General features: G+C 31.1%; 1 protein-coding gene and 1 long non-coding RNA gene across 9 annotated transcripts in view; one reads left to right on the forward strand and one right to left on the reverse strand.

The window, feature by feature from the left end:
- LOC118190971 (voltage-gated inwardly rectifying potassium channel KCNH6-like) overlaps window positions 1–20,967 on the forward strand; it is a 609,494-nt gene that overhangs the window by 266,426 nt on the left and 322,101 nt on the right. For all 8 annotated transcript variants that reach the window (XM_085811757.1, XM_085811761.1, XM_085811758.1 and 5 more), the window contains exon 3: window positions 19,339–19,482. In XM_085811757.1, coding sequence (XP_085667883.1) covers window positions 19,339–19,482 — 144 coding nt within the window. The remainder of the gene's footprint in view (window positions 1–19,338; window positions 19,483–20,967) is intronic.
- LOC146998846 (uncharacterized) overlaps window positions 1–20,967 on the reverse strand; it is a 476,895-nt gene that overhangs the window by 219,787 nt on the left and 236,141 nt on the right. The window contains exon 2 of the long non-coding RNA XR_015039785.1: window positions 338–443. This is a non-coding gene — a long non-coding RNA (uncharacterized LOC146998846). The remainder of the gene's footprint in view (window positions 1–337; window positions 444–20,967) is intronic.

A 20,967-nucleotide genomic window follows, 5' to 3' on the forward strand; every position in this document is an offset into this window, starting at 1 on the left:
CTACTAATGTGCCTGTAATCTATTACGATAATTTGCATTTGCGTGAACATACTTTAATCTTAAAAAAACACTCTTCGTGAGATTCCAGCATATTTGGATTCCTAGCATTTTTCTTGCAGTGGCCTCTTTTCAAGAAATCACCTCCTTACTTTTATATGTAAATATAAAGCCTCAAAGGGTTCTCAACCTCTCCTACCTCAAGCGGTATTTTCACCCATTGCTAGACAATCAGTCTCACATTTTTCCTTTGAAAAATTCGAAACATACGTACAAATTTATTTAAATTTAGGTTATCTTTAATGTGTTTTGTAAATTAAACATATAAGTTATTTTCTACCTTCTTTCCACATGCCGTCGGGGTGAAACTGCAGCACATTCGGCACTTATTCGAAAGTTCCAAGATTTCTAGCCTCGGTGAGTGCACTGCATACTTTTCCCGTCTCCTGCATCAAAAGAAAAACCTAATGACTCTACAAATACGACAACATATAGAAAATATTTACAAATACAGAAACTCAATTAAATTTTTTTTTTATATTCACAAAAGACAACGAAATGTTTAACAGGTAAATAAAAAGGCTGACAGTATTCCCCCCAGAAACTATGAAACTTCTTGAGGACTCCTGACATGCAGCATACGATATACTCATAATACAAATAATTGCACATAAATAACTTAAGCACAATAATTATACTAAAAGTCTGAAAAAATGTTTCATTAGATCCGTGTTTTATTAATTTTTGTATTATTATTATTAATAATTTTACAAATAAGAACAAATATTTAGGAATAAAATCGCAGATTCTGATTGCACAGAATTTCGATTTCAATTAATATGACGTTTGCTGCATTACCGCAATTTTTAATATGTGGCATAAATTTGCTTAAGTTAGTTCTTTAATTACCTCTCTCAAAAACATTTAGTCTGTTTGTTGTTTTTCGTAGTAAATTATTGATTTGACTTAAGCCTGCTTTCACTTGGTAAGAAGAGGGAAAATTCAATAAATGCTGATTAGTTTAGCAGCTTTTATTTTGCTCATATTTCTCTCAGTGACCTTCAAATTCTAAAAAATAACCTGCTTACGTATTCTGAAAAACACTGCTGGTTGAACATCTTTCTTTAATGCTATCACGTCTTCGTATTATATCAAGATTAGATGTATCGTAGTTCAGGGATTTTATAATCCATGCTGGAGCATTCAAATTTTTAATGTCTTGGAAGTGAAAATTAAAATTTTGCTTTAAATATTGCAAGTGGCACGTCTATACTAATACACTGCTGGCCATTAAAATTGCAACACCATGAAGGAAAGCAAATACAAAAGAAAAATATTTATTGCACATAAAGAGAATGGCATAAAGACAAAAGGATTAAATTTATAAGCATTTTAGAGGTTTACAGGGGTGCAAAATCAGTAGAAACATCTGCCTTTCTTGGCAGCTAAAACCTAACCTCATTAGACCTCATTAGGCATGGTCAAACTGAATTTGGATGACAGAAATGGACAACTCATTCCATGCTGCTTCAAGCTTATGCCACACTTCATCAACCGTAGTAGCTAGAGTGGGGTGTCTGGCCAGTCTCTCAGCAAACCATGACCAGACGTTTTAAATGAGTGATAGATCTGGAGACCATGCAGGCCAGGGGCAGCAATCGAATACCCTGTGTATCGAGGAAGGTCGGAACACGGAGTGCAACATTATCTTGTTGGAACATGGCATTTCGCCGAGTAACGCCAAAACATTTGTGCACCGAAAAATCTGTATCTCTGCCTAATTTTAATTAATTTAAACTCGAATTTTAATTGTAAAAATTGTTTTTTAACTCTATTTGATGTTTTAAATTTTTCTGTATTTTACAAATTTTAATAAAGATGTTTTGAGGTTTTAGGTATTTTTTCCTTGTCGCGAAGTGAGAACTGAATTGATTATATGAGAAATATATCTCTAATAAAATTCGGGCAAATACGTTTAAATGAAATGCAGCAAAAATGTACATAATTTAATAGGCCGTACAAGTAAGTCATATGGTGGCCATGTCGGATTTTTGATTAATGTGAAACATTTTCTTTTCATTTGTTAATTATAAGTAAACGATTAAAAAAAATCTAAAAGCTTTCAGATTTTATATTAGCCAAAAGATTCTTTTTTTAACGTTTTAACGTTCAAAAACTTTATTTATTAAATATCATGTTCTTCGCATTTAAACCAAAAAGCTCAATTTAACAGCAATATCACAAAAAAAAAGAAACCTCGCCGATAAAATATCCGTGCTTGAAGCCGCACGTGGTGTTAATGTTAACGGAGTGCTTAGAATTCGTTGAGTTTGTTAATCAAAAATTCGTTAAAGTTTTGGAGAATATGAAATAGATAATAAAGCAGATTCCAAATGCCCATATTTGAATGAAGGACTACGCTGTTCAAAATTTAATGTCTATAGGTACCTTGTTTTATCACAATGCGAGAAACATATATACATTTATTCAGATTATTCATTGTTTAATTTCTTTAAATATAATGCAGGGTGATAATATTTGGTGACAACAATTTGAAATCCTTTTTATAGTGAACCAACGCAAAATTCCAAAACAAAATTAATATAATTTAAGCTAACGCTCCTTTGGGCTAATAATTGAAATAAAAATGAATTGTCTAAACTGGCAAAACATCTCTTATTTATTTGTTCTACCGTGCTTTGATTTTTATCAATATGTACCGATTGGCAAAGGTTCATCTATAAATTACTTAGAGCGCTTGATTGTGGTGACCCACAGTACTGTACCTATAAAAGCGCTATAAAGCGTAATAAACAGTTTATAAATGTTTGCATAAGCATTAAAAGTAAAATGTTTGCCTTCTGCTGCTATATAAAATGTGTTTGACCGCGAAAAAATTTTAACTTTTTTAATTAATCAAAATTATTGAATATATAATAAATTATTTCGGAAGTCTTAAACATTGTTCCCTGAAATATTTACATTTTTGTTTTCATTATTTATATATTCATCGTTAGAGAGCTTCTAAGTTCAGAAAAAGTTTATTTTTGACTGTTGTATTTTTTTATATGCTCCTGGAAACATGACTTTTTGCTCACGCAGAAAAACAGCTTTACTTTCCGAATTAACAAGCATTGTCCGCTACATTTAAGATCATGAATTAAATATAAACAAACACTGGAGCAGTTGTTGTTATGTTACACGTTTGACAAAAAGAACTACATAAATAACTGAAACTCCAACACTCTCTAGTCTAGACCAAACTTGCTCAATTGGAAACTTCATGACAGCTCTGGATTAAAATATGATGTAGTGTCATGACTAATTTATAGGAAAATAACTAGAGTTTAACAATATTTTTTATTTATTTGCTGAGAATAGAACATGCATCGGAACTTTCTTGGTTATACCATCTTTTATTCAAAATTTTATATCGTATACTTTTAATTTTCGCAATGTAATGATTGTCTTCGTTCGTTTGCAAATCATACACACTGGCATATTGCCAGTTTCGTTAACAGCTGTCATTTTACATTGCATAAATGCTTTAATTTACCTTATAAATTGCTTGTAGCAAACTGCGTGATGTAAAATCAATATGTGTACTTCCTAACAATACTATTAGCATTTATATCAATGGTTTGTACACACGAGGTGAGACGGCACGGGGTCAGACTACGATAAAGAGCGTTTTCTGATCTTAAATGGCGAGTCATTGTTATTATTATTAACACCATTGACATATGTCATAACAGTGACGAGTAGTACTGTTATTATTATTATTAATGCCATTAACGTATAGATGTCCCATTTGACGCTTTTAGCTCAGTGTTTGCAAATACTAACTGTTAGGTCATTAGACACTTAAATTAGAAAGGCTAAGTATAAAAAAATGGACGTGCAAAAGATTAGAAAGATATCAAAGCGCATGTAAGGAATGTTAATGAAATTTAAAAAAGGTATATCTATTAAAATCATACGGAAATTAGATCAGCATGACAATATTTTATATTACAACTATAATTCAGTATGTCAGTTTCACATTATGAATGAAAATAATTATACAAGCCACCAAGATTAAACAATTATTGATAGCACATTTACGTTTTATGTAAAAATACCACGTGGCCCTAGCTCCCACTACATAAAGTGTGGCTCTTCAAAATAGCTGAGCACCAAGTACGATGGAAACTTGCCTTTGGTATATGCAACCGAAACGTTCTGTGAGAGTGCAGTCAAAAGAATAATGATTTAAAATTTCCAATTTCTTTCTACAGTTCTCCGATCTATAGTTTCTGAAATCAATCCTTACCAAGTAGGCAGGAGTCATGTACTGTCAGAAAGAAAATACAATATTAGGCATCATTAATAAGGGCGTCAGAAACTTCGAGAATATTGGATTCCAAATTGAAACAAGGGTTCTAAAACGCATCATAGCAAATTTTATTTATCATAAACGTTTTTTAGGAATCTTTGATGAAGTATAATTGGAATGACTGATTTATTATCATTCTGAGTAATGTTTTCTTTTTTTAAGAGTAATTTCAGTTGAAACGAGTCCACAATTTAATACGAACAATCTTTCACTTGCGCCGCCCAGACTAAAAAGTAGTTAGTGACTCTGACTTTCGTACCGAAGGTCCGGGTTCGAATCCCAGAGAAGACACGGATGTAATTTCTTTACATTTTGCACTTTGACGTTTTATTGGAAAATGAAAGAAATAATCAACAACGGATTTCTTAGACCATTGTTTTTCCCACTTTTTCACACAATGGAATCTAAAATTAAAACCACTTATTTAAAATTTTACAATTTAAAAGACAGTTTTTGTCGGCAACAGAAATGCATACAAAGACTTGTTTTTCTTGTGACTTACCTAACGTTTTTAGTCATAACATCAGATCACGTCCATCTAATTTAATCACAGCGAAAAGCGCAGGATTTCATTGCCACGAACCTTATAACGTATTTCTCCCACTTCTCTAGCGTGGCTTCGTGGTGTAATGGTAGAACGCTGGGCCGGTATTCCAGAGGTCCGTGGTTCGATTCAAGGCGAAGGCGGTTACTAATTTTTCATCTCTCCGGCCTCCAACAAAATCCTAATGTGTCTACAACCTTGGCCACTTTATACGAGATAATATGACTTTTGTAAAGCTCAGTCCCAAGTTTGAAGGAGTGTCCCCAGGTGGACGGATCCAGAGGTCTCCCATGCTTCTTTTTCTACCACCGAATTATTCAAGGGGACGCTTGCCACGTATTTTAAGTGCCTCTTGCCGCTATATACCAAAATATAGATAATGACATTCAAATTTCGGTAACCATCCTGCATGTTTATTCCCCATCAAAATATAAATTCACAGCAAGTATAAAAAACACAGACACATTTCTTGGTTGCAGCAATAAGGAAAGAGGTATATCAAAAGGCAAATCATCTTTCTGCTTCTCGAAATTACTGTAAGGTATATGAGGGCCGGATACTTTTACAGCTAATATTGAAATAATATCAATTACAATTATTCAACTAGAATATTCATTACCGGACCGGGTTATTATACGGGAACCGGACCAAAATCCCACGAAATGGTCACCAAGTTTCGTGACTTTGGGCCAAATTCGGCGACAAAAATTAACCCCCAAACCGTAGCCTGCTTGGCGATATGTCGTCAAATTAGCCAGTTAGCCATTTGCTTAATGTTAAATAGAATTGCCCTTGTATTCTTATTTTTCCGGTAGAACATTCTTTTTCTCAGGCTGTTAATGTTACATTACACATAAAAATACAACAATTTCACTAAAATTTTCTATCTATGTACAAAATTCGTAACAATATTAAAAGATTATTCTTGAACCTACGATTAATGTCATAACTACCTAGTTTACTTAAATGTTGCTTGTAAAAGCAAACAGCTAACAACAATAAAAAGAAAAGGTTAAATACAAAACACCTGCCCTTTCTATAAGTTTCTTAAATAAAAACGAATAGAAAACTGAATTCGGTTGTATTTACTTTTTGGTTTCAAGATAATAATGATCAGAACTCCAAACGATTCTGTACTGGGTACATAATATAGGGCGTAGAAATATATTTTAGTAATTACAATTAATTCTTCAGACTGTCATAAAAATTATCAATTGGGTATATTATAAATTAAATGCATTTCAATTTGCATGAATTAGGTATATAATTAAACAGTAAAAAAACTTATAAGGTATTTCTTCCGCTTTCTTAGCATGCCTTCGTGGTATAGTGTTCAGCACTCTCGACGCGTATTCGAGAGGTCCTTGGTTCGAGTCTCGGCGAGGCATGCACGATTTCCTCTTTCCTGCTTCGAAATAACCTAACGAATCTACAAACTAATTATTAAGAAATGCGTTTATTTATTGCTTTGTCTCGTTTACAATGCGCTTAATTATAAAGCTATAATTACGACTACTTTAATAATTCTTTGCACTGATGTTGGAGATAAATTTTGAAGCAATACATTTTCGTAATCTGGCATCTATTTCGATGATCTTGGAGTAGAAATAAAATACTAAAAATTTCTTCAGATTTAATAGTTTAAATGCATTAAAAATCAAAATATAATTTAAATTATGATTAATTTTTGGTCTTACATTACTGAAAGTTAAAACGAAGGATTGGTAACAATAGCGTATTTTAAAATCAAAATTTTTAAAGAGAAACTTAAAGGAATATAATGTAATAAGTTTTGTATATGCCATTTTTGTACTGTTACGTCTATTGTCCTTTGAAATGCCTTCAAATTCTTAAATAATCCGACTCAGCAAGGGCTAAGCGGTAAAATCACTGAACGTTGGTAAATGGACTAGGGCTCAAATCCTGGCAAACGGGTCAGTTGCACGGGTATTTTCGTACTTTTTCTCATGTGTAACATAAATACGAATCAGTTTCCCTCAGAAAGTCCTCCATGAAAACATCTCTTCCCATATGCAGATAACTTTCCAGTTGCTTCGCCTAATCGATTAAACTAAACTAATTTATTCCATTTATCAGCGCCTATCAGTCTTATCTTTAGTAAAAAATGATCAAACATATTTTCATAATAAAAACATCATGCTTTATTTTTAATGCATTTAATTAAAACTCCGTAATTAAATAGATTTTTTTTTCGGTTTCATTCATTAAATACGGGAAAGTAATAAAAAATCGCCTCCTATAAATACAGAAAAATTATTACTTTTGATATACGTAACAATGAAGTGTATATGCCATCATGATTATTCAGGTATTTCGATTCATCCGGCCGTGTAAATTTATATTCATTTCATTTTAATTTCGATCTGCTTTAGAATTATTTCGATGCTATGATCAGTTAATCTTTTGATGGTCATCAACGAGCTCAGCTGGTATTCCAGTTAAGTACCTCGGAGGGCTCAAATAAACGCAGCTCACATTACAAATTTACGACTGGCAGGTATCGCGCGTATTTGGAAAGAAAAAAATTGCTTAATCTCGCAACCAACAAAGAATTAAAATCATCGAAAGATAAATATTTTGATTAAGATAAATATTTTTATTTGAAAAATAATCTATTAGCCACAGGTGGTAAGAAACATCGAAAACGTTTTGAAAAATAGGAAAAATTTACTATTTTATGCTAAAACATTTAAAAATTTTCATTTAATAAATTAACGTTCGGTCCAGCTTATGATTTACAGGCCAAAACTTCGGCTGTGATTAGCTCCATTATTAAGTAAGGATACGTGCAAAACAAATCTGACACTAAATTTATTTAAAAAACGTTTTTATCGAATTTAGGAGAATTTCCTTCAGAATATTATATTTTCATCATAAATTAATTGTAAATATGTTAAAAGTTTCAACAAATTAGGATTCAGAATAAGGGAAAGATTTTATTCACACAGATAAAAAAAAGTAGATTAACCCAGTTAAATAACACCATGCAGCAATGTACTAAAATGTGAGGATCCCATTTCAAGCGATAATAATGTAAATTAGATTCGTGAAATGAAATTTCTTCTCGACAAACAACTGTACAACCTAATCCCTTACTCAACAGTTGTTACAGTTCAGACAGATTGTGACAAAAAATGCAACGCAGCCGGTTCTGATGGCGCTGCCGCTAAAGAATTAAGCTTTCAGAAATACCCACAGGCAAAGGAAATGTTTAGGGAATCAATAACCGTAAAGCGCCTTGATGGCGAGGCTGTAAGTTTTAGAACTTTTCAAAAGCCTTGTCAGCGATGGAAGAATGATGCTCAAAATGCCATCCTGATCGCGTGCCGCAAAAGCGATTCTTCTGTTCTAACAATTGTAAAAAAAAATCTTATCTCTTTCTTCATTTATTTCCAAAGGCAAAACACTTTTAGATGCATGTTTTAAATTTAATGAGCTCTGAAAATCATGAAAATTTAAATACGTGCATTTCATTAACAAAGAATGAAGTTTCTTTTAAATAGATAGTCTTAACGTGTTTTGTGACATTCACATAAACTTAAAACAGACAAAACCAAACTGCGGTAAAAAGAAGCTCTTTTGTTTTGGATTGAAAATAATAAAAACTGAAACATTGAAGATAATAAAAACTAATTTTATGTGACATATCTGATACTTTTTCTGATATTATTTTTGTAAATATCTGACATCTGATATTTTTAAAGCACGACAAAAAGAGGGCGAAAATACCTTATAGTGTATAAAGCCAGATACTCTTAAATGTTCTTTACTCGGTGTGTTTTGGTGCTAGAAACGCATTTAGCAAAGTCATTTCAAATTTTTGGGTTTTCGGTCTTATCTGTTGTCAATATACTAACATGCATTATGTAGATAGATTGCCATAATTTTGTGGATGCTTAAGTGAATTTCTATAATTATTTGTTACATTATGGAGATAAGATTATAATCGTATCAAAATGATCTGGCAACTGCTGTCATTTCTACAGATATAAATCTTTAATTTGTCGTCTACGTAACCTGCCAAGTTGTTAGTTCCCCAGAATGCTATCATTCGACGTATTATAGAACTTTTAATTCAGCTTTCAGTTATTCGTAATATGCATGACAAATATGATGAACACCTTTCAGCTGTAATACACATAAATAATATTTTTTGCATATCTGTAATATTACTTTTGGTAAAAAAAGATATTTATAACTATATGTATTACGTACATGCTACAGTATGGTTTTTCTAAGACATCTCGCCACATGTAAATTCGTTTTATTCCGTAATTGGAATAGTTTTTCTTTTCTTATTATGTTTGCCGTTTAGTGCTAAATTTATGTTAGAGAGCTCCAACTCCCACTCCGCTCCTCTCCTACTACTCTACTTATTTCTGGGTTTTGACATGTTAATACTTGTCACACCCCAGAAACTATATGTATGTCTTCTTGTGTCTACGTTTAGAAATATAAAAAATCTGATGTGTACACCACATGACTTCCTTGTACGGAATATTAAATTATATGCATTTTTTCTTGCATTTCATTTAAACTTATTGGATTGAATTAAATCTACTTCGCCGACAGCGCATAAATCACAATAGAATAATAAATGCATTCTTGAAAACTCACTCTAGTATTTGCTTACCATAGCGACACTCTGGCGTTAGATTCACTTAACACTATTATATTTCATTCATATTATAACTCAGAATGCACAAAATTTATATCCTTTAAAGACTTGTCTAATCGTTGCCACATGTTCTATTCAAATGCTATAATAAAGCTAGAACGATGTATAAAAGAAATTAAGAAAACAAAACAAAAAAGAAACAGATTTTCACAGACGATTGAGTATTTCTCATTCAATTAATTCAGTTCTCACTTCGCGACAAGGCAAAAATACATAAAAGCTCAAAATATCTGTATTAAAAATTACGAAGTAAATTTTAACACTTATTTCCTCGAAAAAATTCCAGAAAGGATTAAGCACGATTTAAATTCGCAATAACAAATGAAGGTGTTATCTTTCTTGTTGCGAAGCTAAGTTTCTCTAGATTGGCAACAAATCCATTAGTCTGCTGTTTCAAATGTAAACAATCAATGGCCGCCATCAAAAAAAAAAAGGCTTAGCGGCATTTAAACAACTTTAAAATTGTTGATAATTCTAAAAATATTGCATACAGATTTATTAAAGGCATAAAAACCTTAACCGGAAGATAAAAACAACATAATTCAATTATTTTTAAAGCAAAAAATGTACAATTTACAAACATATACGAGTAAAGAAACTGACATCACTGAGCCTGGTAACAGAGTGGATATATATATAAATATATTTATATACGTTTGGTGCGGCCGACAGCAACCAAAATACGAGGTGCACATCTACATGTTATAGCAGTCGTATATACAAAATTTCAACGTTCTGAGGCAACTCGTTTTTGAGTTATGCGAGATACGTACGTACGTACATACGTTCGTACAGACGCCACGAAAAATTCTCTTCAGAATTAATTTTAAAGCAATTTTATAATTTTTTTGGAGGAAACTAGTCTTTGATTCTGTCCTTACGTACAGATATCACGCAAAAACATCGTTAAATTGCATTCGATAGCGGTCAAAATGGATATTTTCGTTGAAATATGCTGCCTGAAACCTTTCGCGATTACAATACTTCCTGTAAAAGGAAGTAAAAATAGCTCAGTGGACTGCTACAGAGAATCGTTGGCGATGCCACATACCATTGTCTATTGCAAATCATTACGTAGTGAATTTTCCATGAAAGAAACCATATTAATATCAAAATACTATAGCATTTAAAACTCACGTTTCAAATTAAAAATAAGTCAGTGCTAGACACAAACTGCATTGCCATTGAAATATTACGCTTTTAGGAAACCTTAAATAGCTATATATTAGTGTAGCCAGATACTTAATTCTTAGTTAAACTAAATAATTATACATCAAAAATAATTAATATATCAAAAAAGATAAAAATATCTTATTGCTTGAAAATTCCTTGAATTGCAAATTTCGAATAGGAATAGTTTTTCTTTTCGCAGAGTAGACAATAATCAGAAAAAGCTTTTAGCTGAGAGATTAGGCTTCTGATAAAAGAAAATGTTTTGAAATACTATTTACGAAAGCGATTTTTCATAACATAGAGATGTTTTTATTAGCAGAAAACAGTAATTTTCTTTGGAGGGAAGAAATTCATCCATTTGATAATAGCTATTTAAAAGTGTACATGGTAGCACAGCCTAACACTTGCATTTGCGGAAGCTTGAAAAATGTTATGTGAATCCAGGAAAGTTTTTCTCTGATGTATTGTAGAAGAGAACCTTATGATATATATAGAAATTTAACAGAGCAAAATAAATTTAAGATCAGTTTGATAAGGTAGGTTTTATGAGCATTTATGTTTTCTAAAACTTCTTAATAATCATGGAAAAATGTCAATTAAATATAGCTTAGCACCCCCCCCCCTCCAAAAAAAAACTCTGATGTGGCCAATACATACTTTCAATTCACCAATTCTATTTTAAATCATGGAATTGGAAGAAAAGCAATGAGCTTTCAGTGCACTATCAATACATACTTTCAATTCACCAATTCTATTTTAAATCATGGAATTGGAAGAAAAGCAATGAGCTTTCAGTGCACTATCAATACATACTTTCAATTCACCAATTCTATTTTAAATCATGGAATTGGAAGAAAAGCAATGAGCTTTCAGTGCACTATCAATACATACTTTCAATTCACCAATTCTATTTTAAATCATGGAATTGGAAGAAAAGCAATGAGCTTTCAGTGCACTATCAATACATACTTTCAATTCACCAATTCTATTTTAAATCATGGAATTGGAAGAAAAGCAATGAGCTTTCAGTGCACTATCAATACATACTTTCAATTCACCAATTCTATTTTAAATCATGGAATTGGAAGAAAAGCAATGAGCTTTCAGTGCACTATCAATACATACTTTCAATTCACCAATTCTATTTTAAATCATGGAATTGGAAGAAAAGCAATGAGCTTTCAGTGCACTATCAATACATACTTTCAATTCACCAATTCTATTTTAAATCATGGAATTGGAAGAAAAGCAATGAGCTTTCAGTGCACTATCAATACATACTTTCAATTCACCAATTCTATTTTAAATCATGGAATTGGAAGAAAAGCAATGAGCTTTCAGTGCACTATCAATACATACTTTCAATTCACCAATTCTATTTTAAATCATGGAATTGGAAGAAAAGCAATGAGCTTTCAGTGCACTATCAATACATACTTTCAATTCACCAATTCTATTTTAAATCATGGAATTGGAAGAAAAGCAATGAGCTTTCAGTGCACTATCAATACATACTTTCAATTCACCAATTCTATTTTAAATCATGGAATTGGAAGAAAAGCAATGAGCTTTCAGTGCACTATCAATACATACTTTCAATTCACCAATTCTATTTTAAATCATGGAATTGGAAGAAAAGCAATGAGCTTTCAGTGCACTATCAATACATACTTTCAATTCACCAATTCTATTTTAAATCATGGAATTGGAAGAAAAGCAATGAGCTTTCAGTGCACTATCAATACATACTTTCAATTCACCAATTCTATTTTAAATCATGGAATTGGAAGAAAAGCAATGAGCTTTCAGTGCACTATCAATACATACTTTCAATTCACCAATTCTATTTTAAATCATGGAATTGGAAGAAAAGCAATGAGCTTTCAGTGCACTATCAATACATACTTTCAATTCACCAATTCTATTTTAAATCATGGAATTGGAAGAAAAGCAATGAGCTTTCAGTGCACTATCAATACATACTTTCAATTCACCAATTCTATTTTAAATCATGGAATTGGAAGAAAAGCAATGAGCTTTCAGTGCACTATCAATCTTCCGGCTGATAGTTTGTAAATAAAGTCTAATTCGTTTATAAACATTATGGCTCAATGTTAACTATAAAGACTACTCATTTTTTTTTCTTTTTTGTTATTCTGTTCTGCCATACATTGGCCAATAGTAACTATTCGTGTTCATATATATATACATTTTCATGCTTTGATTTGAAAATATCACATCGATCGTTGTATATCCGCCCACCAGCGGCCAAGCAGTAAAGTGGCTGAACACTGGTAGTTCGGTCCAAGGTTCAAATCCGTCAAAATGTCTGGCTGCACGGACTTTTTTGTGTTTTTCCCATGTGTAGCGTGTATAGAAGCCAGTTTTCCTTAGAAAATCCTCCACGAAGACATCTGTCCCCTTAGCCTCGGAGGCAGATAGCCTCCGAGGCTTTGCCGTAATCACGTAAACAACAAACCTTGTATATCCTCTAGTCGTATAGTGTTTCGGATCCACAAATCAATGACTTAACAATCACAAAATGTTTAAAAGCAGCATATCTTTAGAATACCTGATAGAGAGTTCATAAAGTATTTCTCCCGCCTTCTTAGCGAGCCATCGGTGTATAGTGGTCTGCACGCTCAGCACGTAATTGAGAGATCCGCGGTTCGATTCCCGGCGAAGGCGTTGCATATTTTTCATCTTGCCTGCTTCCAAATGATCCTAATGTCTGTACAAGTTAAGTGTTGCCACACATTTCTTTTTGTATTCATTATATTATTTATATTTGCTATATTATTTCTTTAAAAGTTATACATATCGATAATATATAGTAGCAGCATCATTTTATTTGAATGTTATTTGACATAAAAGTGAAACGAAAAGAAAATTGAAGCTAATACGTTTAATTGCTTCATAACCATAACTCGTCTTAATAATGAGATTATTCTCCTCGCATTCAATATAATTCTAATACATTTAATGCTTATAAATGTAATATGTTGTTGTTTATCACATGCCTATTTTAAATATCAAATCTGAGAAGTTTTGAATTATCTCATAATAAATGTTTTTTATGAAAATCTGTGCAGAGCTTCAATAAAGTACCATTTCTGATTTATTAGTTTTATCTACAATCTGATATATTATTCTTGTTGATATAAAAGTCTTACAGACAAAAATTGTTTAGGGTGTATTTTAATTAGTGTTTTCGTTAAATGTTGTTATTAGCTGCGAGTAAAGTATCCTTTCCGGCTGTCCATTTTAGATTGCTATGAACTTTCTGTAAAAGATAATTTTCGGTAGTACAGTTTCACCCAAAATCGAATAAACTCTTTAAATGACTGTAAAAATCTTAATTACGGAAAATAGAAATTTTTGGAAATTTATATAAGAGTTATCGTGAACGAAAAACTCATTTACATATATATAGACAGACAGATTATAAGGTATTTCTCCCGCCTTCTTAGCATGCCTTCGTGATGTGGTGGTCTGCATGCTGGGCGCGTATTCCAGAGGTCCGCGGTTCGATTCCCGGCGAAGACGTTGCTAATTTTTCATCTCTTTTGCTTCCAAAAATTACCTAATTTCCGCAAATTAATTTCGAATTTACAGAATGGTATCAAAATTCACTTCAAACTCCTTTACTCAAGAGCATTACACTACTATTACAAGAGCATTGCTATATTCTTTCGTGACTTTCGTTAAGTTATAAATTACTTCACTTACTCATGCAAGTAAAATTTTAAAGTGTCCTTCAATAAACAGTTTTGTTGCTGAGAAGGAATTTTAAATCTTAAAGGTACGGATCTTGATCGGGCAAAACTAAATTATATCAAAAGAATTAATGGACTTGTTTTTAGGTACAGAAGAGAGGTGTGGGGAAAGTACACACCAGAGAAATTTAGATGCTTATTGTCATTAAAATATTTACTTCCCTCCCCTCCCAAAAAAGAAGGCTAGAGCTTTAGTTTAGTTTATAGGCAATGGTGGAACTAATAACAGAAAATTTAGCTTAAACCTGTTGTATATTTGGTAGAGTAAACTGTAATTCGAAATACGAGTATTTAGAACTGTAACTATTCAGATCGCGAGACCTTTGAAAGTCAAATAAATGTATTGGTGTTAATTGTATTTCACTATTAATCAATTTACGTAGTTTTTAATGAATTTCTATATTTTATCATTTCAAATGTTTTCTGATTTTTAATTATTGTATTTTTTTCTGTTAAAAAAGTCAGAGAAAGAAAGAAGGGAAAAAAAAAACGGAAAAGAAACAAAATTGAGAAGGTTCAAATTTTAACGTTCGCCCGAAAAGGCTGTTTTATCCTTTAATATAGTTTATCAGTACACATTATCCATAGACATGGCACAGGCAAAATAGCGATGTATTTTATATGATACTAGATAACTATACATTTAGACAAACGTGAGAACGTTATATATCTTCCCTACGTTTGCAAAGAGAGAAAAGTATATAGCGTAATTTTATAAAAAAATATTTAATATTTTTAATTAGATATATCATGACGCATTTTTGGGCAAAGGGGCTATTAGACTTCAAACAGGATTTTGCGTTGTTTCATTTCTCATCCGAGTCTGTTGCCATTTGGAAAAAGGTATGCTATTATTCTTTCTTATTTGATCTATCTATTTATAATTAATAAACTAACCCTTAAGTACAGACGTTCATTTTCTGTTGCGGAAACACAGAGGAGTGGTCTCTCAGATCGAGCTCTATTTTATGCATTTTAAAAAATTAAAACCTTAAAATAATGTACTATTGTTATTATATAAGCATTAATATACTTTGCTTATTATATTGAGGTAATTAATTCTTTTTAAAACACTAAAATGAATACATTAAATATTAATTTTTAAATCACGTATTAAAAAGTATGCAACACATAATCAAATAAATAAAAAACACTGCTTGCTTGCAAACGAAGTACGAAATAAACTATTTAATTGTTTTCCGTCTACAAAATCTGGTTTATATAATATAATGAAAAAAAGATAATATTTAAAGAAAATTAAAAAAAACTGCAACACATTATTTTATGCATTTTCAACACAGTTTTTGCAAATTCTCTTGGCACATTCACTACATATTGAATTCTTGCAGCTGAAACATAGATAGGCAGTTTTTCTTCTATGTCTAGGGAGACAAAGAGAGCATGTTTTACGCCTTTTAAGGGTATCAGTTACATCTGAGCTAGAATTGATTCCTCTGGAAATTCCTAGCACTCTCTGAATGCACATTTTTATTTCTCGTTTCACAGTGGGCTTTTGAAGAATCATTCTATATGGGGTTTCACTAATTCTGATGACAACTCCATCAGGCATTATTTCTTAATGACTGAGGTATTACATGCGCATTAATTCCACTTACATCAAGTAACGTAAAGAATATGGCCATTGGGCCATCGTCCTGTTCTTCGGCTTGTAGAATGTTTAGAGAATTTTTCATCCAATGCATCTACACCTCATTTAGTCAAATTGTGAAATGTTATTATTTCTGGTTTCCCAGTTTCAAGGTCTTCTGATTTCGAATGATGCATTGAAGAAATGAGAATAACACTTTTTAATTTTTGAGGCACATATGAAACGAGAGTCATTCTATCTGTGAATGCATAAAGAGAAGATCCTTCACTTTCCATTTTATTTAGAAACAATTTACCTGGTATTTCTCTCTTATTTTTTTCATAGTACCGACATTATGTCAAACCTCTAGAGTTAATTTCTTGTACAAGTTCGACACTCAAGTAGTAATAAAGCCATCTTCCCCTCATGGGAGAAAAAAATAACATAAACGCAGAGATGAGGTCCATATGACCGCGGCCCAATTTTTAAAATTATTTTTAAAATATTAATGGATACAGTTTAATAAAAATTTAGGAATAGTTATATTTTATGTTAACTTGAAAGTACTGAAAAGGAGAAGAATAACTATACAACTTATAAACAGTTTCGCAGTTCTAAAATATTGGCGCGGTCATATAGAACCCCCCTCTGTGTTTAGGGGCTATTTAAAGGCAACAGATGCAGTTCTTAAGAACTTTTTTCTTTTGAATATGACTGATTTAAGTTAAATAAAAATGCTTGTAATTCATAATATATCTAATTTAAAATATTAAATATTACATATTTTTTTGCTTTTTAAATGTATAGAAGATATAGCAACAACTTATGAGCTTTCAGGTATTTTGTAAGTGTAATGTGAATACGAAATAGTTTTCTTTCAGAAGTCCTCCACGAAGGTATCCCTGTCCTAGGGCAGACTGTCTTAATATTTTTTACAGTAAGCATATAACCTTATTTAAAACAAAACTCGACTCAAAAAGAATTTAAATTTTTATGTGTTTTGTTTCTCTTGTGTTAATTTTAAATAGTATCAAACGAAAATTGTCAAAATATCAAAAGATTATTTACAATTTGAATAAAATTTAAAAATAGAGGAATCATAGACAGATAAAAATAAAGGAATCATAGACATTCTGCAATATTTTATCATTAATTTTATTTTAGATGCGACTGAGGTAAAAATTAAGAATTTTTTAGTCGACTTTATAATAGATTATAAGAATCCATTTTGCCTTATAAAGTATTTCTCCCCCCCCCTTCTTAGCGTCCTTTGTGGCGTAGTGGTTCTGCACGCTGGACCGGTATTCCAGAAGTCCGTGGTTCGATTCCCGGCGAAGGCGTTTGCTATTTTTCATCTTGTCTGCTTCCAAAAATCCTAATGACTCTACAGTCTATAATGATCATGGTATTGCAAAATATTGTTAGAATAGTAGTGCATAGAACATGATTTTTGAAATGCTTATATTGAGCAAAGCATTTTATAACATTTAAAGACAAATATATATGTATAATCTACAAAGCAATTTCTATTTATCTTACACGCGATTTGATCGATACTAAAAGCAATAACAGCTCGTAAATAACTTTCAATTAAACTTTAAAATAAAAATATGAATCTTAGATTCGCAGTTTTAATTTCTGTACTTAGATTTCATAAAATTTTCACAGTTTAAAAAAATATTTTCAGATATTATATTCTTCCATTTGAAAGTGTGAAGGCTTAATTTTTTTAATTAATATCTAATTAAGTGACACAAATGCTAGTGCGGTGAAAATATTGCTCGATGCCGAAAATAACTTGCGTATTTGTTTTGCTGTCGATACATTGTTATTGCCAAAATGCGCGTTTTACAGGCTTGTTATTCCCCCCCCCCCAGCTGTCGGTAAGACACATTTTCGTTTGCTGAGGATTTTCGAGTACTGTTATCAAATATGTATTTATCAATGTAGACGATTCAGACGTCGAATGAACTAAAAAGCATAAATCTAAATATATATTTAAATTTATGATTTACATCTTTTTCTTTCCATTAGCATCCCAAATTATTTTATATGAATTTTAGCAAATTATTTATATGAATTTATATGAATTTTAGCTTTACAGTGTTATTGAGAGATTCTTTATGCAAAGCGTAAAGTACTTATGTAGTACGTGTTTGGAGAGAAAGATTCTATAGCTGCCATTTTTATTACTCATTGTCTGGGTGCTCCTGAATGTAAAATCTTTAGCAAGTAATTTTTAGACTTTCAAAACTTTTAAGTGCTATAAAATGATGTAGTGCATTTCTTTGTAAAATTCTTTCATTGTTATCAGCGAAAACTATGAAATACTAAACAGTGCGTCATTGTTTGCAAAGTCTTCACATGTTTCTTAGTGCATTTATTCGCGCATGACCAAATTTGGTACATCCAAAACTTGATTGAAGATACATATATGTTTTGGCAACACAGTATTATCAGCACATGTTTGGAAATACTTCCTGGACATATAAACAAGGGTTATTTAAAGATTTTGATCACAATTGTTTAAAATTATCTTTGCCTCACTTACAAAGAAAACAACACCGGGATAATATTCTGACTGTACTTCTCAGTAAACTATTTATGTTTTAAAATTTTAAGGTTTAATTCTTAACTGCTATCTTAATGAGAACATTGTGAGTTTTTAAGCAAAGTAATAAGTTCAGCAGAGTAATTTTTGCTGAAATTGTTCATATTTTTTTAGTCCTGAAAGTGTCCCTAAGGGAGAATAAAGTATGAAAATATATACGTATGAGGATGGCGGTTGGTAGTACAGAAATAAATTGTGTTAAAACCTTTATGGTAAGCAATCCCCTTTATTATTTCAGACGTAGATATTAAAATATCCAAACAATAATCATATATTTTTTGTTATCGGATTATACTTCAGATATTGCTAAAACGTATTTATTAAAAAAAATAAAACGCATAATAAAATAAACGGATTTACAGTTAACATTTTTACATTATTAGGGAATTACTGGGGTTCCAATCTCTGTTCCCGCTGGTTCAATAACTAAAACATGCATTAAAGCATTTAGCTTCGAATAGAGGAACTCATTTAATATTTCCAAATGACGAAATTTAGTTATTTGTCAAGTTCATAAAATTTACACATTCTAAATAGAACAGCGTTTCACTTTTTTATTGTCTTTCTGCCAACAGGGACCAAATTTCTGTGCAGCCAGGTGACGGCGCCTATAAGGAATGAAGAGGGGGAGATCAGCATGTTCATCATGAATTTCGAAGACATAACAGACGCCCCGTACCGAGATGATGTCCTCACGCCCTGTACCAGCCCCATGATGTGTAAGTTATGACCTGTGACAATTCATTTACTGCACTCATTTATTTTGATCAAAACTCAGCAAATCTTCGAATTCTCTACTCTAAAGTCGATTCCTAGCCAATTTAGAAATTCGTTTTTATGTAGGGATTTCGTATAATGTATTTGCATAATAAAAATATGTATGTGAACAATTGTATTCTCTTTTGTTTCATTAATTGCTTTTAAAAACTTCATCGTTTTACCTATAATATAATATTCGATTTTGCAAAAGCATTCTGTTATGTATACATACAAATAAATTTTAAATATTCTTTACATTTTTTAAAAAAACTTTCTTGGTATCAGCAGAATGATCAAGTGTAAATCTTTGGCAGAATTATATAACGTTCTCCAAAAAGAAGTAAGTTTTGAAATTTTATTTAATGTGAATTATTTATATAACAATATTTTTTATTGTAACACGAAAATGCTTTATACAGGATTTTCATGTATGTATTATAAAAAGGATTATAATTGGAGGATGTTACTTGTCAGGTTACAGGAAAATCAATTGAAATTAATAACAATCGATTTCAAATAAATTCAAGCATACGCATATTTTCTTAAATGAAATCAAGAAACTAAATGATTGCTAGGAGTCACAAAAATCTTATTACGAACTTATTTCAAATTTTAAACGCGAAAGAAAATATTACCTGCCTATTATTACATATTTATTTACTTTCCTCGAATAAAATATGATTACTTATTCACAACTTTGTCAAAATAACAAAATTAGTTGCATAAAAATTATTTAAGTGCATGAACCATATTCATAGATATCACTAAGGAAGTATAATATTAAAATTGCTGCATAGAAATTTATAAATTAATCTGACATGTCCTAAAATGATCTTAAAATTATATCCTTTAAAAATATGACATTAAAATAATGTACGCGAATTTAAATTAATATGCATTAATTTATATGTATTTTTTTCTTTTTATGTAGGTAGTTTTTGCGTACATCTGCGCACTGGTATTTTATATGTTATTAAAAGAAAACTTACATTTGTTATTCAGATCCATTCATTATAAATTACCGGAATGTCAACATTCAGAGAAATTTTATGCTATAGTAAAATTTAGCTTTAATGCGATTTATTTCTTAGTGGTACTGAGGTGAATAAATTAATTGTCATCATGAATCTGCAGTTAAATTAATACATCATTAAAATTATTCATATAAAAAGTACAAATTAATGTCAATAGATGGAGCCACCAAGTTAAGCAATCGTGTTATCGATCACAATGTTCAACTTACTGCATTACGTCATAATATTAATTCGAAGAGGAAAAAAGAAATGCTTGCGGAAAAATTTAAACTAATACATATCCTGATGAAGAAATTTTATTGAACTGACATTACAAGGGTTGCATTCTATTCTGCTCTTTAAACTCGGAAATTATTTAATGGCAATATGACAACTTAAAATAGTTAATAAAATTTACTCTTTAAATATGCT

This window comes from Stegodyphus dumicola, chromosome 2 (assembly GCF_044657685.1).
Source record: "Stegodyphus dumicola isolate Sdum_Otavi_A_Nest chromosome 2, ASM4465768v1".
Lineage (NCBI taxonomy): Eukaryota > Metazoa > Arthropoda > Arachnida > Araneae > Eresidae > Stegodyphus > Stegodyphus dumicola.